At 44.6% G+C, this 21849-nt stretch overlaps 1 protein-coding gene across 22 annotated transcripts in view; it reads right to left on the bottom strand.

Annotated features, from left to right (window-relative positions):
• The window catches only part of LOC106589744 (neurexin-1a), a 517413-nt gene that overhangs the window by 225984 nt on the left and 269580 nt on the right, over positions 1 to 21849 (bottom strand). For 2 of the 22 annotated variants that reach the window (XM_082970534.1, XM_082970533.1), the window contains exon 1: positions 1063 to 2352. The exons of 18 other annotated variants lie outside the window; for them this stretch is intronic. In XM_082970534.1, coding sequence (XP_082826660.1) covers positions 1063 to 1369 — 307 coding nt within the window. In that variant the 5' untranslated portion in view covers positions 1370 to 2352. Of the gene's footprint in view, positions 1 to 1062; positions 2353 to 21849 lie in introns of those variants that run through there. 2 more of the 22 variants (XM_082970535.1, XM_045709963.2) reach the window with 1 other exon arrangement.

Raw genomic sequence — 21849 nt, forward strand, 5'->3', positions numbered from 1 at the left:
TAGAGGGCTCCACACACAGACACACACACACACACACACACACACACACACACACACACACACACACACACACACACACACACACACACACACACACACACACACACACACACACACACACACACACACAGACACACACACAACCATTCCACCCAAACACACACACAAGCCTCAGCATCCTGCCTCTAAGTCCAATGCACATTTGTCTCTCTATCACCCCCCGGGGGCAGGAGTGAGCACTACACCACAACCCTGTAATCCTGTCTTATCTGGCTGTGGCCGATGCACCACAGAGCATCTGGAGAGAGGGATAGGAATAATCTGAGGAGGGAGGGAGGGGAGGGAGGGAGGGAGGGAGGGGAGGGAGGGAGGGAGGGAGGGTGTAGCCAGGGGACAAATTGGGGAGAGATGGCTATAGGAGGAAGGCTACAGTAATGGTTCAAGGAAAATATCATTATTGTATTGCGGCAGGTAGCTTAGCAGTTAAGAGCGTTGGGAGTCCAAAAATCTGCCAATGTGCCCTTGAACAAGGCATTTAACCCTGATTGCTAATGTAAGTCACTCTGGATAACAGTGTCTGGTAGCTGTAAAATGTAAATGTTTTGCTGCAAATTTCAATAAAATGTCTCCAATAGACAAGTAGTTCACCGCAGAACCTGGACTTGATCATGGTGAAAAGAGCTGTAAGGGACCACAATAAAACTATGAGCACCAAATAAAACCAAATATAAATAAAATACATCTCCAAAAGACAACTCGTTCATCCCAGTAATTGGACTGTAAGAAGTAGAAAGAGGCTACAGGGGCCCAAAATAAAACTTGCCCCACAGAGCCTAGGAAGATGGTGACGGCATGTGGCATACATTGTGGTCCTCTGTGACTCAGTTAGTAGAGCATGGTGCTTGCACCGCCAGGATCATGGGTTTGATTCCAGCTGGGGCCACCCATAGGAAAAATGTATGCACACACTACTGTAAATGGCTTTGAAGAAAAGCCTCTGCTAATTGGTTTATAGAAACTGTCAGATATAGCCGAGGTGGTCAGAGTAGAAAGGATACTTACTGTGGCCTGCCCGTAGCAATGCGGCAGGCGGTCTATGGATGGCGATAGGCACGGAATGGTGACGCTTGCCCCCATGGTTGAGGGGAATGTGGTGGTGGCCCTCCACTGCTTCTGTGCCCCCCCCTGGTGGCCCCGAGTGAGGCCCAGATCCGGCCACACACCCCAGGGCCAGAGCAGTCATCCAAAGAACCAGGCAGACAGGGGAGACAGGGGAGAGAGACGAGGTCAAGCCCCAGCAGAGGTGCTCCTGCCTGGGCTTCGAGGGGCCAGGGGTGGGGGAAAGCTTTGTCCTCCAACTTTCCAACATGGTTCCCCGAGAGGCCAGCAAGGCGAGTTGAGGATAAAGGTTTGGGACCTTAGTGATGAGCCCAATGGCCCATAGTCCCCTTAGTACCCTGCCAACACAACGCTCTCTCGCCACTCACAAAACCCAAGACACTCACACTGTCGACCAACCAACAAATCCACAGAAAATCCACAGCAGAAAAGAGCTAATCACGGACAAATATGGGGAAAAGAAAAGAGTGCCTTCTTGCACTTTTTCCGGTGGGTTAGGAAATCCGCAAGGGTACAAAGGGAACCATGGAAGAAGTACGATCATTCATTGTGGAGAAAAAGAGAGGAGGAAAAAATATGCACTCAAGAAATTAGGACACACTCCTCAAACAGCATCTGAGAAATCTCACACTGCTCCAATTCCCCTATCACACTTCCTCGCTCGCGTTCTCTCTCTCCTTTTCTCTCACTTCTTATTCTGCGAGGAAGAGCTCACAGAATCAAATGGATCATTTTCTCCTCTCAAAAAATGATATAACTCCCGAAAATCCACATTAAATATCAGCCTCAGATTTTGAGGAAAAAAACATCACAGGCACAGTTTCAACATCTCCTTAATCAAAGCAAGTGGAATGTTCCTTCCTTCCAAGTTTTCCGTCCCTGTTCTCCTTCCTGTTTTCAGAGGATGTCTAGAGGAATCTGAGTGCATCCGAAGTAAAGCTTTAAAATTTGCTTGTGGTGGTGGGCAGCAGCTGCAATGTCGAGAGGGTGGCGCGGGAATGGTTGTACCTGCGAGGTGTGCCAAGCCACGCTCCTAGAGATTCCCTCTACTCTCTCTGCAATGCCCAGTAGAGAGGCAACGACGCGGCAGCACTGAGAGAGAGTGGCTGCTCTGTATACGGAGCCACACACACCTCTCTCTCACACACTCACAGGCTGAGAAACAGGCAGCAACGGCTTCAGCGAGCGAGCTCAGCTCCAGCAAGACGTGCGCAAGAGGAGGAGAGAGAGGACGAGACAGAGAGGGAAGGAGAGAGGGAGGAAGGGGGGGGGGTTCAACAGCCAGCCGCGGAGCAGGATAGAGAGGACGAGAGAGAGAGGGAGGGAGAGAGGGAGGAAGGAGGGGGGAGCTTCAACAGCCAGCCGCGGAGCAGGATAGAGAGGACGAGAGAGAGAGGGAGGGAGAGAGGGAGGAAGGAGGGGGGAGCTTCAACAGCCAGCCGCGGAGCAGGAGGGAGAGGGTCTATGCAAATGAACAGGCTCCACACAGCGAATCAGTGGAGCCAGAGAGCATCGCAGAGGAAGAGCCTATTTTGGGTGAAAATAAGCTGGGGAAGTGGGGCTTCATCTCTCTCTTTCTCTTTTTACCTATCCACTGGACAGACAGACAATGATGGACAGTGAATGGAGGAGAGGGAAAGGGAGACATACAGCTTTTCAGGCTGGTCTTTGTTCATGTTATTTCTCTCCCTCTCTTTCTCCCTCTCTTTAGTTCTCTCCCTCTCTCTAGTTCTCTACCTCTCTATTTCTCCCTCTCTCTAGTTCTCTCTCTTTCTCTTTCTTTCTCTCTTTTTCAATTTCTCTCTCTCTCTCGCTCTCTCTCTCTCTGGGTGGAGTGGTGGAGAGTATCGGTGCGGTCCTGTAGAGGTGGGGAATCAGAACCTAGTGGTGCGGGCCAACGGTCCGATGGTCCCCATCCAGGGGAGCAGTAGTTGTGTTGATGGCTTCTCAGCAGCCAATCACAGAGCCATTTAATGACCCCCTCCTCACTTCCCCACGCTGCAGCTTCCAAGGGAAGAAAATAAAAAAATATATTTCTTTTTTTTCTCCTATTTTTCTCCTATCCTCCGAGCTGGCGCTCTAATTTCCAGACCATCTGCAGCCCCAGCTAAACGTTAGGGAAATGGGGGAATGCCACGAAGGATGGGAAGGATAAAATGTGGATCATGCAGCGCACAAACACACACACACACACCACACACACACACACACACACACACACACACACCACACACACACACACACACACACACACACACACACACACACACACACACACACAGACAGAGCTTGGCAGTAAGTGGAGAGCTGTCCACAGAAGTCAGTCCATGCTCGCCAGGCTCATAAAAACCCATTCATTCCCTCACCAGAGAGCTATCACAGCAGAGAGAATGACTGGGAGAGCTTGAGGGTTAAGGGGGTACAGAGAACATGTGGGCATACATCTCTGACTGCTGATAAACACTACACAGCAGAACCCAGGATATATACTCTGTGCTGCTCTGTGATGTTCAATGCTGCAGTGTCTGTGCTTAAAGGTTCTGGCTCAGTGGTCTGCACTCAGTGCTTCTCAGTGGGTCCAGGACTAAAGAACTTAAAGGTTCTGGCTCAGTGGTCTCCGCTCAGTGCTTCTCAGTGGGTCCAGGACTAAAGAACAAAACAGGCTAACGGCTCAGCTCAATGCTCCCCATTCAGTTCTTGGGATCCAAGGCTGATGCTCAGTCAAGCTCTGTCCTGTTGTCACGGTGGCGTTTGGACGACATCCTCTTTGGACCGCCATGGTGTTCTTTCACAGCCGGAGAGGAAGAAAAGCCCAACAGTGGTGCTGCTGCTGAGGCTGAGCTGATCTCATTGGGTCACAGTGAGAGGAAAGGGGATAGAATATAGAGGATAGGGGATAGGGGATAGAGGACAGGGGATAGAGGATAGGGGATAGGGGATAAAGGATAGGGGATAGAGGATAGGGAACAGAGGATAGAGGTTAGGGGATAGAGGATAGAGGGAAGAGGATAGGGTATAGGGGATAGAGGATAGAGGATATGGGATAGAGGATAGGGGATAGGGGATATTGGATATGGGATAGAGGATAGGGGATAGAGGATAGAGGATAGGGGATAGAGGATAGAGGATAGGGGATAGAGGATAGGGCATAGGGGATAGATGATAGGGGATAAGGGATAGAGGATAGGGGATAGAGGATAGGGGATAGAGGATAGGGGATAGAGGATAGAGGATAGAGGATATGGGATAGAGGATAGGGGATAGGGGATATTGGATATGGGATAGAGGATAGGGGATAGAGGATAGAGGATAGGGGATAGAGGATAGAGGATAGGGGATAGAGGATAGAGGATAGGGGATAGAGGATAGGGCATAGGGGATAGATGATAGGGGATAAGGGATAGAGGATAGGGGATAGAGGATAGGGGATAGAGGATAGGGGATAGAGGATAGAGGATAGGGGATAGAGGATATGGGAAAGGGGATAGGGGATAGGGGATAGAGGATAGGGGATAGGGGATAGAGGATAGGGGATAGAGGATAGAGGATAGAGGATAGGGGATAGAGGATAGAGGATAGAGGATAGGGGATAGGGGATAGTGGATAGTGGATAGGGGATACTGATACTCTTCATGGTTGCAGAGAAAGTCATCTTAGCAGGCGGACACAAGGCGGATAATACATCCTTCTGTTTTTCTTCCATTCTTTTTTGTATTATTCTACTTGGTTGTCCATAGGAAACCAAAGCAAATGCTGAAAAAGGAACCAAAGACAACTTGGATTGGAATGCTTCACTTTTTCCAACAGTTTGACAAATGCAAATAAAGTTCTGAAGAGGACACACTTTTCAGAAACTGTTGAATTTGCTAACACAACAGATGCTCCGAAAGTGAGAAGACAGAAAGTGAGAACTTCCTCTCAACACATTATATAGGGTAACCACCTGGTGTTACTGAATCAGCTATACACAACCTCCACCAAGAGAGAGAGAGCTCCATCCTTCCTCATTTGCAACCCTTGAAACTGAGTGCCGCACCTGCTGAATATGTTTACCCTAATTATGATCAGTATTAATGAAGTGTTTGTATGTGTGTTTGTGTGTGTGTGTGTGTGTGTGTGTGTGTGTCTCTGTGTGTGTTGTGGTGTGTGTGTTTAATAATAATTCTCAGGGCTGCAATCTGCATAATTACAGCTAATAATACAATCTATCAGGCCCACATGCTTCACAAGGACATGAGTCTGACTCCCTAAATCCCAACTCACAGGTAAACTTTTTCATGGCAACAACAAATTGGTGACAAATCGTGTCTAACAAGTGTGATACCTGCTATGAATCACACATCGTTCAGGTCTGATTGGGTGTCCTAAACAGAATGACACAAACTGATTCAGTATGCATCCCCTGAAGCTAGATGACGTCACCAGTCAGGTATGTAGTGACTATACCTAGGACAGGTTTTGTGTCCGTTACTTGTTACATGGATACCACCATGTGGCAGTATAGCAGTACTGCAACAACATTGCTTGAGTAGGTTAGAAAATATTTCAGGCTGAGGTAGATGTGTTCCTAGAATACCTCTGTGCGTGTCCCATAGCGATAGATAGAGGACTTATCTTTCTGTGCCATAATAGCATCTGTGACAGCATGAACAGCACTGCTGAGCCTATCTCCATTTTGAAGTAGTCCATTTTATTCTTCACAATTGGCTGATCCATACTGATGACCCACCCAGTTGACTACATTAAAATGGTGGAAGCCCTCAATGGCCAAGGAACAATGGGTTAACTGCCTTGTTCAGAGGCAGAACGACAGATTTGTACCTTGTCAGCTCAGGGATTTGAAATTGCAATCTTTCAGTTACTAGCCCAATGCTCTAACCACTAGGCTACCCTGCCACCCCACATTCTCTATGGGATGTCCCAAATGGCACCCTCTAGCATATGAGCCCTGGTCAAAAGTAGTACACTATAAAGGAAATATGGTGCCATTTGGCATGCAGCCTATCTCTCTGTGAGGGGATAAGCGGTACAATAGTATGTCAGTAACTGTCAGACCAGCACCTCCAGTAAACTTCTAATGAAACTAGGGAAAGAGAGATAAACAGGAGGGGGCAGGTGACTATGGAGGTGTGTGTACTGTGTTTACTCTTCCATAGAGAGCAGAGGAAGGAGGGGGGATATACAATATAGAGAGATCGAGAGAGAGATCGAGAGAGAGAGAGAGAGAGAGAGAGAGAGAGAGAGAGAGAGAGAGAGAGAGAGAGAGAGAGAGAGAGAGAGAGAGAGAGAGGAGAGAGAGAGAGAGAGAGAGGTCAAAGCCCTGTCACCCCTACATATTCCACCACCTGGTCCCAAAAGTAGTCCCACTGTAGCCATGTGTGGCCTTGACAATGGAATGACAGAGCACAGCTGCTGCCTTGGTGTATGATGTCACACAGGCTGTGGTGGGAAACTAAGAAAAATGTTTTTGTGAAATAGCTTTTCATTTTTTTAAATGTATTTAAACTTTATTTAACTAGGCAATACAGCCTTCTGTTTTTCTTCCATTATTTTTGTCTTATTCCACTTGGTTGTCCATAAGAAACCAAAGCAAGAGGAATACCTATGTAAGAATGCTGTTCATTGACTACAGCTCAGCATTCAACACCATAGTACCCTCCAAACTCATCATTAAGCTTGAGACCCTGGGTCTCGACCCTGCCCTGTGCAACTTGGTCCTGGACTTCCTGACGGGCCGCCCAGGTGGTGAAGGTAGGAAACAACATCTCCACTCCGCTGATCCTCAACACTGGGGCCCCACAAGGGTGCGTTCTCAGCCCTCTCCTGTACTCCCTGATCTCTCACGACTGCATGGCCATGCACTCCTCCAACTCAATCATCAAGTCTGCAGACAAGACTACAGTGGTAGGCTTGATTACCAACAACGGCGAGATGGCCTACAGGGAGGAGGTGTGGTGTCAGGAAAATAACCTCACACTCAATGTCAGCAAAACAAAAGAGATGATCGTGGACTTCAGGAAACAGCAGAGGGAGCACCCCCCCTATCCACATCGACGGGACAGTAGTGGAGAAGGTGGAAAGTTTCAAGTTCCTTGGTGTACACATCACGGACAAACTGAAATGGTCCACCCACACAGACAGCGTGGTGAAGGTGCAACAGCGCCTCTTCAACCTCAGGAGGCTGAAGAAATGTGGTTTGTCACAGAAAACCCTCACTATCTTTTACAGATGCACAATTGAGAGCATCCTGTCGGGCTGTATCACCGCCTGGTACGGCAACTGCACCGCCCTCAACCGCAGGGCTCTTCAGAGGGTGGTGTGGTCTGCACAACGCATCACCAGTGGCAAACTACCTGCCCTCCAGGACACCTACAACACCCGATGTCACAGGAAGGCAAAAAAGATCATCAAGGACAACAACCACCCGAGCCACTGCCTGTTCACCCCGCTATCATCCAGAAGGTGAGGTCAGTACAGGTGCATCAAAGCTGGGACAGAGAGATTGAAAAACAGCTTCTATCTCAAGGCCATCCGATTGTTAAACAGCCACCACTAGCACAGAGAGGTGGCTGTCTACCTACCGACTTGATATCATTGGCCACTTTAATAAATGGAACGAACACTAGTCACTCTAATAATGCCACTTTAATAATGTTTACATATCTCGCATTACTCATCTCATATGTATATACTGTATACTTCACTGTCTATTCTTTACTATCTATTGCATCTTAGCCCCTCTGTCACTGCTCATCCAAATATTTTATACTTATATATTCTCATCCCATTCCTTTACTAGATTGTGTGAATTAGGTTTGTTTGTGGAATTGTTAGATATTACCTGTTAGATACTGCTGCACTGTCGGATCTAGATGCATAAGCATTTCAATACACTCACAATAACATCTGCTAACCATGTGTATGTGATCAATAAAATTTGATTTGCAAGTCAGTTAAGAACAAATTCTTATTTACAATAACGGCCTACCCCCGCCAAACCCTAACGACACTGGGCCAATTATGCACCGCCCAATGGGACTCCCAATCACAGCCGGTTATGATACAGCCTGGAAACGAACCAGGGTCTGTAGTGATGCCTCTGGCACTAAGATGCAGTGCCGTAGACCGCTGCGCTACTCAGGAGCCCTGGTTTGTTTCCAGGCTGTTCGTTTCCAAGCTTTTAACTTTGTGCTCGGCACCTGTGCATGTGTACTATGATATGCTCAAAAACCACCTATTTTTCCCTCTCTTCATTGTCTATCCCTTTAGTTTTCAACTGAATCTTTTTCTTTCTCTGCAAGTACAGTTGTTCCCTTTGTCCGGTCCTTTGTTTATAATCCCCAGGAAAATAAACTGAGCCAGGTTGAGGACAAGGAAGGAAAAAAGAGAGAAAAGCTCATACTGTTGGCTGTTTAACCTCCAAACCAAGTGATGGATAGCACAGATGGAATTTATACTAGGTGTGTAATACTCTCCTCGGAGAGAGAGAGAGAGCGAGGGAGGGGAAAGAAAGAGAGAATGAGAGAGAAAGAACAAGTCCCAGTTAAGCACCTCTAAGTCAGAGGAGTGCAGATGCAGTACTGTGCGATGATGAGAGGAGGAGCGTGGAGGAGTGGAGAGGAGGAGAGGGAGAAGAGGCAGAGAGCAGGAGGTGGGTGGTGTGGGTTTAACTGACTGACCAGCAGGGCCTTTAAATCAAGAGAAGAGCTCTCAGGCAGCACTTTATATCACAACCATGGAGAGACTACAGTCTGGCTCATTAGAGGGAGAGGGGATGAGAGAGAAAGAGAGAGAGAGAGACATAGAGAGAGGGGAGTGGGGGAGAGAGAAAGAGAGAGACAGAGCGAGAGAGAGAGAGAGAGGGGGGGAGAAAGGGTTGAGAAAGTAAGACATGAAGAGGTACGTCTGTTATAAAAAGATGTTCAGCGGTTTTGACACAGAAACTGTAGTAGTTGTTCAGGCTCTGATCTTGATCCCATCTTGATTACTGTCAGATAACATGGGGAAAGGGGATACCTTGTCAGTTGTACAACTGAATGCATTCAACTGAAATGTGTCTTCCACATTTAACCCAAGGTGAGGGGGGCTGCCTTAATTGACATCCACATCATCGGCACCTGGGGAACGGTGGTCAGGTGCAGCAAAGACAGACCTAACAAAGCTTCAGCTGGCTCAAAACAAAGCAGCACGCCTTGCTCTATCAGCAACAACATGCATGATAGTCTTTCATGATTGAGGAGAAATTGACTACCTCTCTTCTTGTCTTTTTAAGAAACATTTATGTATTGAAAATGTCTTACCTCTTGTTTAATCTATTCGCATACACTTCAAACAGACATACATACCCCACCAGACATACATACCCCACCAGACACACCCCTATGGGTTTCTTCACGCTCCCCAAACCAAAGACAGATTTAATGTGTCGCTCAGTTATGTATAGAGCCATGTCATGGTGGAATGCTGTGCTACCAGAGGTACCTCAGTTATGTATAGAGTCATGGTGGAATGATCTGCTACCAGAGGTTACTCAGTTATGTATAGAGTCATGTCATGGTGGAATGCTCTGCTACCAGAGGTTACTCAGTTATGTATAGAGTCATGGTGGAATGATCTGTTACCAGAGGTTACTCAGTTATGTATAGAGTCATGTCATGGTGGAATGATCTGCTACCAGAGGTTACTCAGTTATGTATAGAGTCATGGTGGAATGATCTGCTACCAGAGGTTACTCAGTTATGTATAGAGTCATGGTGGAATGATCTGCTACCAGAGGTTACTCAGTTATGTATAGAGTCATGTCATGGTGGAATGATCTGCTACCAGAGGTTACTCAGTTATGTATAGAGTCATGGTGGAATGATCTGCTACCAGAGGTTACTCAGTTACGTATAGAGTCATGTCATGGTGGAATGATCTGCTACCAGAGGTTAATCAGTTATGTATAGAGTCATGGTGGAATGATCTGCTACCAGAGGTTACTCAGTTATGTATAGAGTCATGTCATGGTGGAATGATCTGCTACCAGAGGTTACTCAGTTATGTATAGAGTCATGGTGGAATGCTCTGCTACCAGAGGTTACTCAGTTATGTATAGAGTCATGTCATGGTGGAATGATCTGCTACCAGAGGTTACTCAGTTATGTATAGAGTCATGGTGGAATGATCTGCTACCAGAGGTTACTCAGTTATGTATAGAGTCATGGTGGAATGATCTGCTACCAGAGGTTACTCAGTTATGTATAGAGTCATGGTGGAATGATCTGCTACCAGAGGTTACTCAGTTATGTATAGAGTCATGGTGGAATGCTCTGCTACCAGAGGTTACTCAGTTATGTATAGAGTCATGGTGGAATGATCTGCTACCAGAGGTTAGTCAGTTATGTATAGAGTCATGTCATGGTGGAATGATCTGCTACCAGAGGTTACTCAGTTATGTATAGAGTCATGGTGGAATGATCTGCTACCAGAGGTTACTCAGTTATGTATAGAGTCATGGTGGAATGATCTGCTACCAGAGGTTACTCAGTTATGTATAGAGTCATGTCATGGTGGAATGATCTGCTACCAGAGGTTACTCAGTTATATATAGAGTCATGGTGGAATGCTCTGCCACCAGAGGTTACTCAGTTATGTATAGAGTCATGGTGGAATGCTCTGCCACCAGAGGTTACTCAGTTTAAAAGTTCAGATTTAGAGTGAAAAACCCAGCAGTGCCTGGCACCTACTAACATACCCCATTCAAAGGCACTTAAATATTTTGTCTTGCCCATTCACCATCTGAATGGCACAAATATAGTACACATTCCATGTTTCAATGGTCTCAAGGCTTAAAAATCCTTATTTAACCTGTCTCCTCCCCTTCATCTACACTGATTGAAGTGGATTTAACAAGTTAAATCAATAAGGGATCATAGCTTTCAGCTGGATTCACTTGGTCAGTCTATGTCATAGAAAGAGCAGGTGTTCCTAATGTTTTGTACATTCAATGTATAATTCATTATAAACTGCATGGTTCGAGCCCTGAGTGCTGATTGGCTGACAGCCGTGGAATATCAGACCATATACCACGGGTATGACAAAACATGTCATTGTGTTGTGTCTAAGAATGGCCCTTAGCCGTGGTATATTGGCCATAAACACACACCCTAGGGCCTTATTGCTTAATGTGTTATTTAGAATTTAATGTAATATCTTATGTTGTTGTCTATAACTGTTCTGTGCATTGTCATGTATTTGTAGATGTTATGTGAACCCCAGGAACAGTAGCTTCTATGTGTGCAGTAGCTAATAGGATCCTGATAAACTAAACAGACATAGAGAGAGAGAGAGAGAGAAGGAGGAAGAGAGAGACAGAGAGAGAGCGAGAGAGAGAAAGAGAGAGAGAGAGAGAGAGAGAAAGAGCGAGAGAGAGAGAGAGATACTGTACGGAATTATTTTCCCTTTCTACAGAGCGACCAAGCGGCATATTTCTAAGAACTGCAACATACAGCCGTGGTTAGTTATAGAGAAACATGGCATTGCTCACACAGCAGATGACACTTGTGGACCCTGAGGGGTAGGCACAACCAACCATTCATGACTAGTCATGCGTGACACAGGCACACCTGCACCACTCTGTGATGTCGGGACACGTGTGTTGTTGCAATCATCCTAACCACCACCTCCTCCATCACTCCAAGCCCCAGGGAACGTGTGCCCAAGAGGGGCATCCCTCTCTGGGGGTTTTAACCTGGCTGACTGGGGTAGTGATGAGAGTACATCCAAAAGGGAAGTGACTGGAAGAGGAACACAGTGGTTAGATGTATAATGTCATGCATGATCACACTGACTACAGAGTCATATGACCAGCATCTGCCAGTGGATATGTGAGACCCTACGGATGTGTAAACAAATGCAACAGATGGTAGCAAGACAGTCCTGGAGTAAAGAGCATAAAGTGTTGTTGTTGTATATTTTTTTCAAACAAGGTCTACCGTCTACACACTACTGAGAGAGAGATGGATATTTAACTGGTGACAAAATCCTGTCCAATAAGTGTCTCCCTTTCACTCTAAATAGCATAAGGTGTCTTTGTTGACATGAGTTCAAATCCCGGATTGGCCGTTCAGGTATGGTGTATTTTACAAAAGCCTTATACATATACTTTTGTGGTGACTTATGCTGCATTTACAAAGGCTTCACAATTCTGATCATTTGCCTAATTATTGGTATTTTTACCAATTTAATTAGGCAAAAGATCAGAATTGGGCTGCATGCGTAAATTCTGCCATAGACATGTGTGGAAGGTCTAATGTAGACAGCAAATAATAAAAAAAAATCAACACCATGCACAGCGGTGACTGAAACACATCTCTCCACACAACAGACAAGCAGTCGAAAATATAAGACATGTTGAACCTCATTCAAACACGCTGCACTAGAGTCCAAACACACGAGCGAGAGAGGGAGGAATATAGCTAGCTACGCTAATGTGACGCTCAGATGATAATCTTTACTGAAGCTGACACAATTCATACATAAATAAACACAGCTTAATCACTCAGAGATAAGGCATGATGTGCACTGAGAGACGCAGGAAGCAAACACTATATACTGTATCATAACACATAGCACAACGAGACATGTCACATCATGTCACATACAGCTACTGGGTTACAGACATACGACAAAGCATATCTCTCTCTCAATTCAATTCAATTTAAGGGCTTTATTGGCATGGGAAACATATGTTAACATTGCCAAAGCAAGTGAAGTAGATAATAAACAAAAGTGAAATAAACAATACAAATTAACAGTAAACATTACACTCATAAAAGTTCCAAATGTCATGTTATGTATATATACAGTGTTGTAACGATGTGCAAATGGTTAAAGTACAAAAGGGATAATAAATCAACATAAATATGGGTTGTATTTACAATGGTGTTTGTTCTTCACTGGTCACACATTTTGCTGCTGTGATTGGACACTGTGGTATTTCACCCAATAGATATGGGAGTTTATCAAAATTTGATTTGTTTTGAATTCTTTGTGGGTCTGTGTAATCTGAGGGAAATATGTGTCTCTAATATGGTCATACATTTGGCAGGAGGTTAGGAAGTGCAGCTCAGTTTCCACCTCATTTTGTGGGCAGTGTGCACATAGCCTGTCTTCTCTTGAGAGCCAGGTATGGCTATGGTGGCCTTTCTCAATAGCAAGGCTCTGCTCACTGAGTCTGTACATAGTCAAAGCTTTCCTTAAGTTTGGGTCAGTCACAGTGGTCAGGTATTTTGCCACCGTGTACTCTCTGTTTAGGGCCAAATAGCATTCTAGTTTGCTCAGTTATTTTTGTAATTCTTTCCAATGTGTCAAGTAATTATCTTTTTGTTTTCTCATGATTTGGTTGGATCTAATTGGGTTGCTGTCCTGGTGCTCTGTGGGGTTTCTCTCTCACCATTTCCTGGTGTCTGCTGATTGGGTAACAGGCTCAACGTGGGTATACTGTATGTGTCAGGGATACGGGTGTAAGTAGATAAGGGCTGACGACAAGGAAGGTACAGTATGTGTAATTTAACCCTCTAGAGTGTGCTGTAACATCACTGCAACCTACCCTGAACAGCTTGGTGAGGGGTGCCAGGTAAGGTAAGCTAGGTAGACACCTGGGCTGTGAGCTAGCTACGGTAAGCTAGTAGACACCTGGGCTGTGAGCTAGCTAAGGTAAGCTAGGTAGACACATGGGCTGTGAGCTAGCTAAGGTAAGCTAGGTAGACATCTGAGCTGTGAGCTAGGTAAGTGAAATTCAAATATGCAGTGTTCAGTTATTTAGAATATTGTGGTGCATTAGTTTACAGCACAACTGTCTTTGCGAGGGGGAAATAAAGCCTAGAGTGGTCATGAGAAAAGACGAGGGGATCAGTTGGATATCAGAGAGGAGGTAATAAGTATCCCTTATAGGGGAGAGTGGGGTAAGTTGAGACAAAGGGGTACGAAGAGGTCATCATTTCATGGAGTCTGTGAAGGAATAAACCACATGGAAAAAGTGGTAAGCAAGTTAGGTCCAAAACACAGATTTTTACCAAGTCAAATAAATGTTTTGTGTTAGAGGTTTAATGATGGTTGTATCTAAACCAAAGTAGATACTTTTAAGATTGTTCGATACATCAGTTGGGGTCTCTATAAGCTTTAATATGATGTCCTAAACCTAGCATGAAAGTGCGTTCTTGTAGCCATACGGGCTAACAGTCAATTATTGCCGTGGGATAAGTTGAGCAAATGGCCATGGGATAAGTTGAGCCAATGGTTGAGCCAATGGCAAGTTGCGAAAATGTAAGTGTTTTCTTCCTATGCGTAATGCAAGGCATTATCGCTGGGATATGAGGTCTGGACAGGGCCTGGACTATGTTAAACGTTTTTTTGTTTTATGTACAATTTGTTTGTTAGGTGTTAAGCCAGTGTTATAAAATGATTGAAAGACAAAAAAACTATTGTGTTTGTGTTCAAAAGTGGGACATAAAGATAGACGTGGTTTTAAAAAGGTACACTTAACTTTCCCTGTCCCGTGGCTCAACCTACCCCATACCCAGGGTAAAGTTGTGCGAAAAAAAACACTTTTTTTACAACAAGCTAGGTTTCCAAAACTGTAATGTTTACATGAATTCTGATTATTTCCAGGGATACAGAACAGCCTGAAATATATGTAGATATCTTTGTTAGAAAGAAGACTATATTTCACTTTAAGAAGTGATGCTGAATGTAAAAAATGACTCAACTTAACCCCATTCTCTCCTAACATTAAATGTCTGATCCTGTGTAGCTCATTTGGTAGAGCATGGTGCTTGCAACACAAAGGATCTTGGGTTTGATTCACGCCGGGGCAATGGATATGTAAGTCGCTTTGGATAAAAGTGTCTGCTAAAATTGCATATACTATATACTGTCTGCTTATATTCACAGAAGCATTGACATTGAGTAGCCTTCTTGGATAATGTGTTTTTCTACCACATGCGTGTGTATAATTCCTTTACATAATACACTTGACTGGGCACAAAGACATCATGCTACTCTTCTGTGAGGAGACATGTTGAGTGAAATTATTTTGCATGTGGTGAAAACAGGTTGAAAAATAAGAAAATACAGGCAATGAGCTGAAATTATACTAATTTGTCACTGCCTGGGACACCAGGTGGGTGCAATTAATGATCAGGTAGAACAGAAAAGCAGCAGTACTCCAGGCCTCCAGGATGTGAATGCCTCTGGTCTACACAGTATTATTGACGTCTTTCTATCTTGTGTGATCAGATTCAGATGAGAAAATACATCACCCCTTTATGATTGTTTGGGACTATTTGATACTCCTGCTCCATCAAACACTCCTAATACCACATTTGTATCTCTAATCTCTTATTCCAGTTTGTTCATCGAAGTCAGCAGAGCAATGTAGGGGATTGTAATCAATTACTCTCTCTACCTTCAGAGCTACTGATGGAACGGATAAGAGAGTGATGTTCTGCAGGGAAAGAGACAGAGAGGGAAAGAGAGGGAAAGAAAGAGAAAGACAAAAAGAGAAAGCGAAAGAGAGGGAAGGAGGAAAAGGAAGAAAGGGAAGAGATGAAAGCAAATATTATACTGTAACTAGACAGGCTGCTGCTGCGAGAGAGAGGGATGGAGAGAGAGGGATGGAGAGAGAGACAGAGAAAGAAGGAAATAGAGAGAGAGGGATGGAGAGAGAGGGATGGAGAGGGAGACAGAGAAAGAAGGAAATAGAGAGAGAGGGATGAGAGGGAGACAGAGAAAGAAGGGAATAGAGAGAGATGGATGGAGAGGGAGACAGAGAAAGAAGGGAATAGAGAGAGGGATAGAGAGGGAGACAGAGAAAGAAGGGAATAGAGAGAGGGATGAGAGGGAGACAAAGAAAGAAGGAAATAGAGAGAGAGGGATAGAGAGGCAGACAGAGAAAGAAGGAAATAGAGAGAGAGGGATGAGAGGGAGACAGAGAAAGAAGGGAATAGAGAGAGAGGGATGGAGAGGGAGACAGAGAAAGAAGGGAATAGAGCGAGAGGGATAGAGAGGGAGACAGAGAAAGAAGGAAATAGAGAGAGAGGGATATAGAGAGAGGGATAGAGAGGGAGACAGAGAAAGAAGGACAGAGTGAGAGGGATGGAGAGGGAGACAGAGAAAGAAGGAAATAGAGAGAGATGGATGGAGAGGGAGACAGAGAAAGAAGGGAATAGAGAGAGGGATGAGAGGGAGACAGAGAAAGAAGGGAATAGAGAGAGGGATGGAGAGGGAGACAGAGAAAGAAGGAAATAGAGAGAGAGGGATGAGAGGGAGACAGAGAAAGAAGGAAATAGAGAGAGAGGGATGGAGAGGGAGACAGAGAAAGAAGGAAATAGAGAGAGAGCGATGGAGAGGTAGACAGAGAAAAAAGGGAATAGAGCGAGAGGGATAGAGAGGGAGACAGAGAAAGAATGGAATAGGGTGAGAGGGATAGAGAGGGAGACAGAGAAAGAAGGAAATAGAGAGAGAGGGATGAGACGGAGACAGAGAAAGAAGGACATAGAGCGAGAGGGATGGAGAGAGAGGGATAGAGAGGGAGACAGAGAAAGAAAGAAATAGAGAGAGGGATAGAAAAATGGAGAAATAAAAATATGAAAAGAGTGAAAGAGAGAAATAGAAAGAGAGAGATGGAAAGAGAGAGAGAGAGTGAGAAACAAAAATAGAGAGAGGGGCTAAACAGAGAGAGAGAGAGAAAGAGAGAGGCGGGCAGAGAGAGAGAGAGGCAGTGAGATGGAGAGATACACTGAACTGCAGGGCTGTGGGTCCCTGTCGGTGCCTCTCAGGCGGTGTGTTGTGGCTTGTATAATACAGTATAATTCTCCTGTGTTCCTTTGCCGATGTCACTCTGATATGTTGTGTTTGTGTGTGTGTGTGTGTGTGTGTGTGAGGCTGTGTGTGTGTGTGTGTGTATGCGTGCATGGGTGCGGTATGTGTGTGTGTACCTGCGTGTGTGCGTATAGCTAGCTATGATACACCTAGTGGTGTGCTAGCTGGCTGGTGAGAAGCTAATCTAGTGAGGAGCATTTTAATTGGCTGCCCGGCGGGGGCTACCGCAGTAAAAGGGAACATGTTGTTGTTCCAAATAGAATACTAATTAAAATGTTGACTTGAAAACAGAGTGTCTGTTGAGGCAGTCCTGCTGGGAAGATATGAAGACACCATGAATATATTCCTGTTCTCTTTCCTATTGGACACGGCACTGGACAGGTCCCTGATGAGAATTTAAATGAATTATGATTTAAAGAGCTCCGTCTGGGTATATTCTCTTTCAGCTCAGAAAAGCAGTTAGAGAATTAGACCTACTGTTGGTGGATAACAGCTCATTGTGATTGAAGAATCCATAGAATAAAATCACTTTTGGGAAAATCTGAACACACTAACAAACAACAACATGAAGAACAGTCTCCAAAATCGAGGTGTATGGATAAACCACTTCTCCAACCTTTTCGGCCATATAACAAATAACCAACAGCAAACATATACATGATCATTTACAAAACTTAGAATCATTAAAGACTACCAGAACCCACTGGAATCTCCAATTACATTATTTGAGCTACAGGACAAAATATAAACCCTCCAACCCAAAAAGGCCTGTGGTGTTGATGGTATACTAAACAAAATGATAATATATGCAAACAAATTCAAAAGGGCTATTCTTAAACTCTTCAACATTATTTGGAACCAAGGTTTAATCACCCCAATCCACAAAAGTGTAGACAAATTTGACACCAATAATTACTGTGGAATCTGCATCAACAGTAACCTTGAAAAGAATGATCTGCAGTATCATCAACAGCAAACGCCAACATTTCCTCAGCGAAAAACAATATACTGAGCTTTTTTTTTAATATAGGCTACACTGTCCTGCAAAACCATTCTGTTGTCCTGCATTTGCATATTTGAAATGTGGTCACCCTAGACAAACACCCAATTGAGACTGCATGCAGAATTCTGCTAAAATATCCTTCATGTACAATGCAAAATCCCAAACAATGTATGCAGAGCAGAATGAGGACTATAATTATCAAATCCAGAGAAGAGCTGTTCAATTCTTCAACCACCTAAAAGGAAATGATGCCCACACATTCTACCATAAAGCCCTCACCTACAGAGAGATGAAACTATAGAAGAGTCCCCTCAGAGCCCTCACCTACAGAGAGATGAAACTATAGAAGAGTCCCCTCAGAGCCCTCACCTATAGAGAGATGAAACTATAGAAGAGTCCCCTCAGCCAGCTGGTTCTGGGACTCTGTTCACAAACGCAAACAGACCACACAGAGACCCAGGACAGCAACACAATTCGACTCAACCTATTATGAAAAAATTAAAAGATAACTTTTTGACACACTGGAAAGAATAAACCAAAAAACAGAGCAAACTGGAATACTATCTGGCCCTAAACAAGAGGAGAAATATGAATAAGATTTTTTGGCTGGAGGAGGAGAGAGAGAGAGAGAGAGAGAGAGAGAGAGAGAGAGAAAATGTGTGTGTGTGTGTGTGTCCTCACAGACGGTGGATCAGTGACAACGCTGGCCTATCTGAGGCATTGCCTTGTATCCTGTGTGATGTTGATGTCACCAGGCTACTCTGTCCAAGGCAACGTGTTGGAAATGATTTACATCAAACTGAAGGGATGCAGGGAGAAGAGGAGAAGGGATGGATGGAGGAAAAAGATGGATTAAGGAAAAGAGAGAGAACACATTTTAAATGCCTCCTAAATGAGCCCTCCAGGGGAATGTGATACTGTGTCGCAACTGAGATATGACTGTTAACTCCTGCGATGTTGTGGACATGTTTTATTCTCTCCTGAATGCTGTTTGTTTAATTATGTTTATTTTATATGTTTGTATGTTTTATTCATACCACAGTCACCTGCAGCCTTTAACAGAATCAACTTGTGAGTTTGAAGAGAGGATTTGTTAGAGCTGAGGGGAGGAAGGAAAGATAGGGAAGGAGAGAGAAGGGAGAGAGAAAGAAGGGAAGGATGGAGAAGGGAGGGAGAATGGAAGGAAGGGAGGGAGAAGGGAAGGAGGGAAGGAGGGAGAAGGGAGAGAAGGAGGGAGAAGGGAGGGAGGGAGAAGGGAGAGAGGGAGGGAGGGCGGGCGGAGGGTGGTAATTCTAAGGGGATGTTATAGTTCTAATAACGCTACAAATATTTTTAAAGCCCTCGCTGGCACAGGGAAGATAATAATTATCTCTGGCCCCCTCCCGTGCTACCGAAGGGCTTCTGGACGTTTCAGCCGACTCTTTGCCCTAAACGAGTACCTGAAGAAACTTTGCAACGACAGGAACGTCTCTTTTTGTGACAACTTTGATTTGCTGTGGGAGCAACCAGCACTTTTTAAAAGAGACGGGATTCACCCTAACTGCAGGGGTTCCAGGATTATTTCCAGCAACATGGCAAACTGTTTTACAGACTGACAGACAGGGTCTGGCAGTGCTCCAGTTCTCCCTGTCAGAATAAGCAACAGAGGACTTAGAAAGCATATCAACTCCTGTAGAAATGGCACTACGGTTATTGTGTGACCTAATTTATGTTCCTTTAACTCCACCTTTCTAGTGAGTTTATACAAACTGTCATCTCCTACCATTCTGATAGATTGGAGAGTGTCAGAAAACATGGTTGTAACGTTAATAATTTGGTTGTTTTTCCATTGGTTAACTCCAGGCAGATGCCCCAGGGGCAGAGTGGCACACACTCATTGAATATGGCACTTAGAAATATTAGAGCAATCACGAGTAAAAACCTTTCTTGTGAATAACCTCATTACTGAGCACAAAGTTGATCGCATGTTTCTCACTGAGTGCCACTCTTATTGAAGCCATTGTCTGGACCTGGTTATTACCAAGAGGCTTTCTATTGGGCCCACCCATAACCACAGCCATTCTCTGGACCTGGTTATTACCAAGAGGCTTTCTACTGGGCCCACCCATAACCACAGCCATTCTCTGGACCTGGTTATTACCAATAGGCTTTCTACTGGGCCCACCCATAACCACAGCCATTCTCTGGACCTGGTTATTACCAAGAGGCTTTCTACTGGGCCCACCCATAACCACAGCCATTCTCTGGACCTGGTTATTACCAAGAGGCTTTCTATTGGGCCCCCCCATAACCACAGCCATTCTCTGGACCTGGTTATTACCAAGAGGCTTTCTATTGGGCCCCCCCATAACCACAGCCATTCTCTGGACCTGGTTATTACCAAGAGGCTTTCTACTGGGCCCACCCATAACCACAGCCATTCTCTGGACCTGGTTATTACCAAGAGGCTTTCTATTGGGCCCCCCCATAACCACAGCCATTCTCTGGACCTGGTTATTACCAAGAGGCTTTCTACTGGGCCCACCCATAACCACAGCCATTCTCTGGACCTGGTTATTACCAAGAGGCTTTCTATTGGGCCCACCCATAACCACAGCCATTCTCTGGACCTGGTTATTACCAAGAGGCTTTCTACTGGGCCCACCCATAAGCACCGCCATTCTCTGGACCTGGTTATTACCAAGAGGCTTTCTACTGGGCCCACCCATAACCACAGCCATTCTCTGGACCTGGTTATTACCAAGAGGCTTTCTATTGGCATATCCTCTATTGTTGATGTTGCTTTATCTGATCACCACTGTGTGTTCATTACTACCTTGTTGCCCATAGCACAGGGTAATACTGAACACATTATTAAACACTAGAGTGTATGAACAATAACTACTCCACCACCTATTCTGCCTTCCTCTTGTGATGATTCAGTTGATAACTTTAATAACAAATGAAGGGTAACCATTGATGCCATAGCTCCAGTAAAGTTGAAAAAGGCCACATCCAAATGGAGACTAAGGAAACTAATAAATTAAGGAGAAATTGCAGAAAGGCAAAGCGGAAGTGGAGAAAGTCAAAGTTGCAGGTCCATTATGATATTCTGAGAGAGCAACTTGGCATATACATTATAACAAGGCAATTAGAAATGCCAGCCGGACTCATTTTTCTAACTTGATCACTAATAATCAGAATAATTCTAGTGCTCTTCTCTACCATTGATGGCCTGATAAATCCTACCCCCACAACCTATGTGAACTTTTCTCCACATCTAAATGTGATGAGTTTGCGGCATATTTCAGAGATAAGATAACAAACATTAGGCTGGGTATCAGTCAAGCTAGACATGATGAGAAGTTAGATGATACTAGCCTACCATGCAAAGGCACTATGGATTTATTTTCCCTGGTGGACACAGACATGCTCAGGAAAGTGATATCACAACTTAAGCCTTCAACCTGCCTTCTGGATCCTATCCCCACCACCTTATTCAAAACTGTTTTTAATTGCATATCTGAAGAAGTGCAAGCTATTGTTAATCACTCCCTGTTCCAAGGCACTTTCCCCACTGCACTAAAAACTGCTATGGTGAAACCCCTTCTGGAGAAAAATTATCTAGATTATTCAGCTTTTAGCAATTTCGGCCAATCTACAACCTTTCATTCTTAAGCAACATTTTGGAGAAATTAGTTTTCAAACACCAAAAATATATATTTTTAAGTGCAATCTGTATTTTCGAAAAATTCTAATCTGGTTTTCTGGCCCACCACAGCACAGAGACAGCCTTAGTTAAAATGGTCATTTGTCTTAGAGCCAACAGATGCCAAACAGCTCTCTGTCCTTCGATTCTTGGATTTAAGTGCTGCATTCAACAC

This window comes from Salmo salar, chromosome 28, assembly GCF_965601325.2.
Source record: "Salmo salar chromosome 28, fSalSal1, whole genome shotgun sequence".
NCBI lineage: Eukaryota > Metazoa > Chordata > Actinopteri > Salmoniformes > Salmonidae > Salmo > Salmo salar.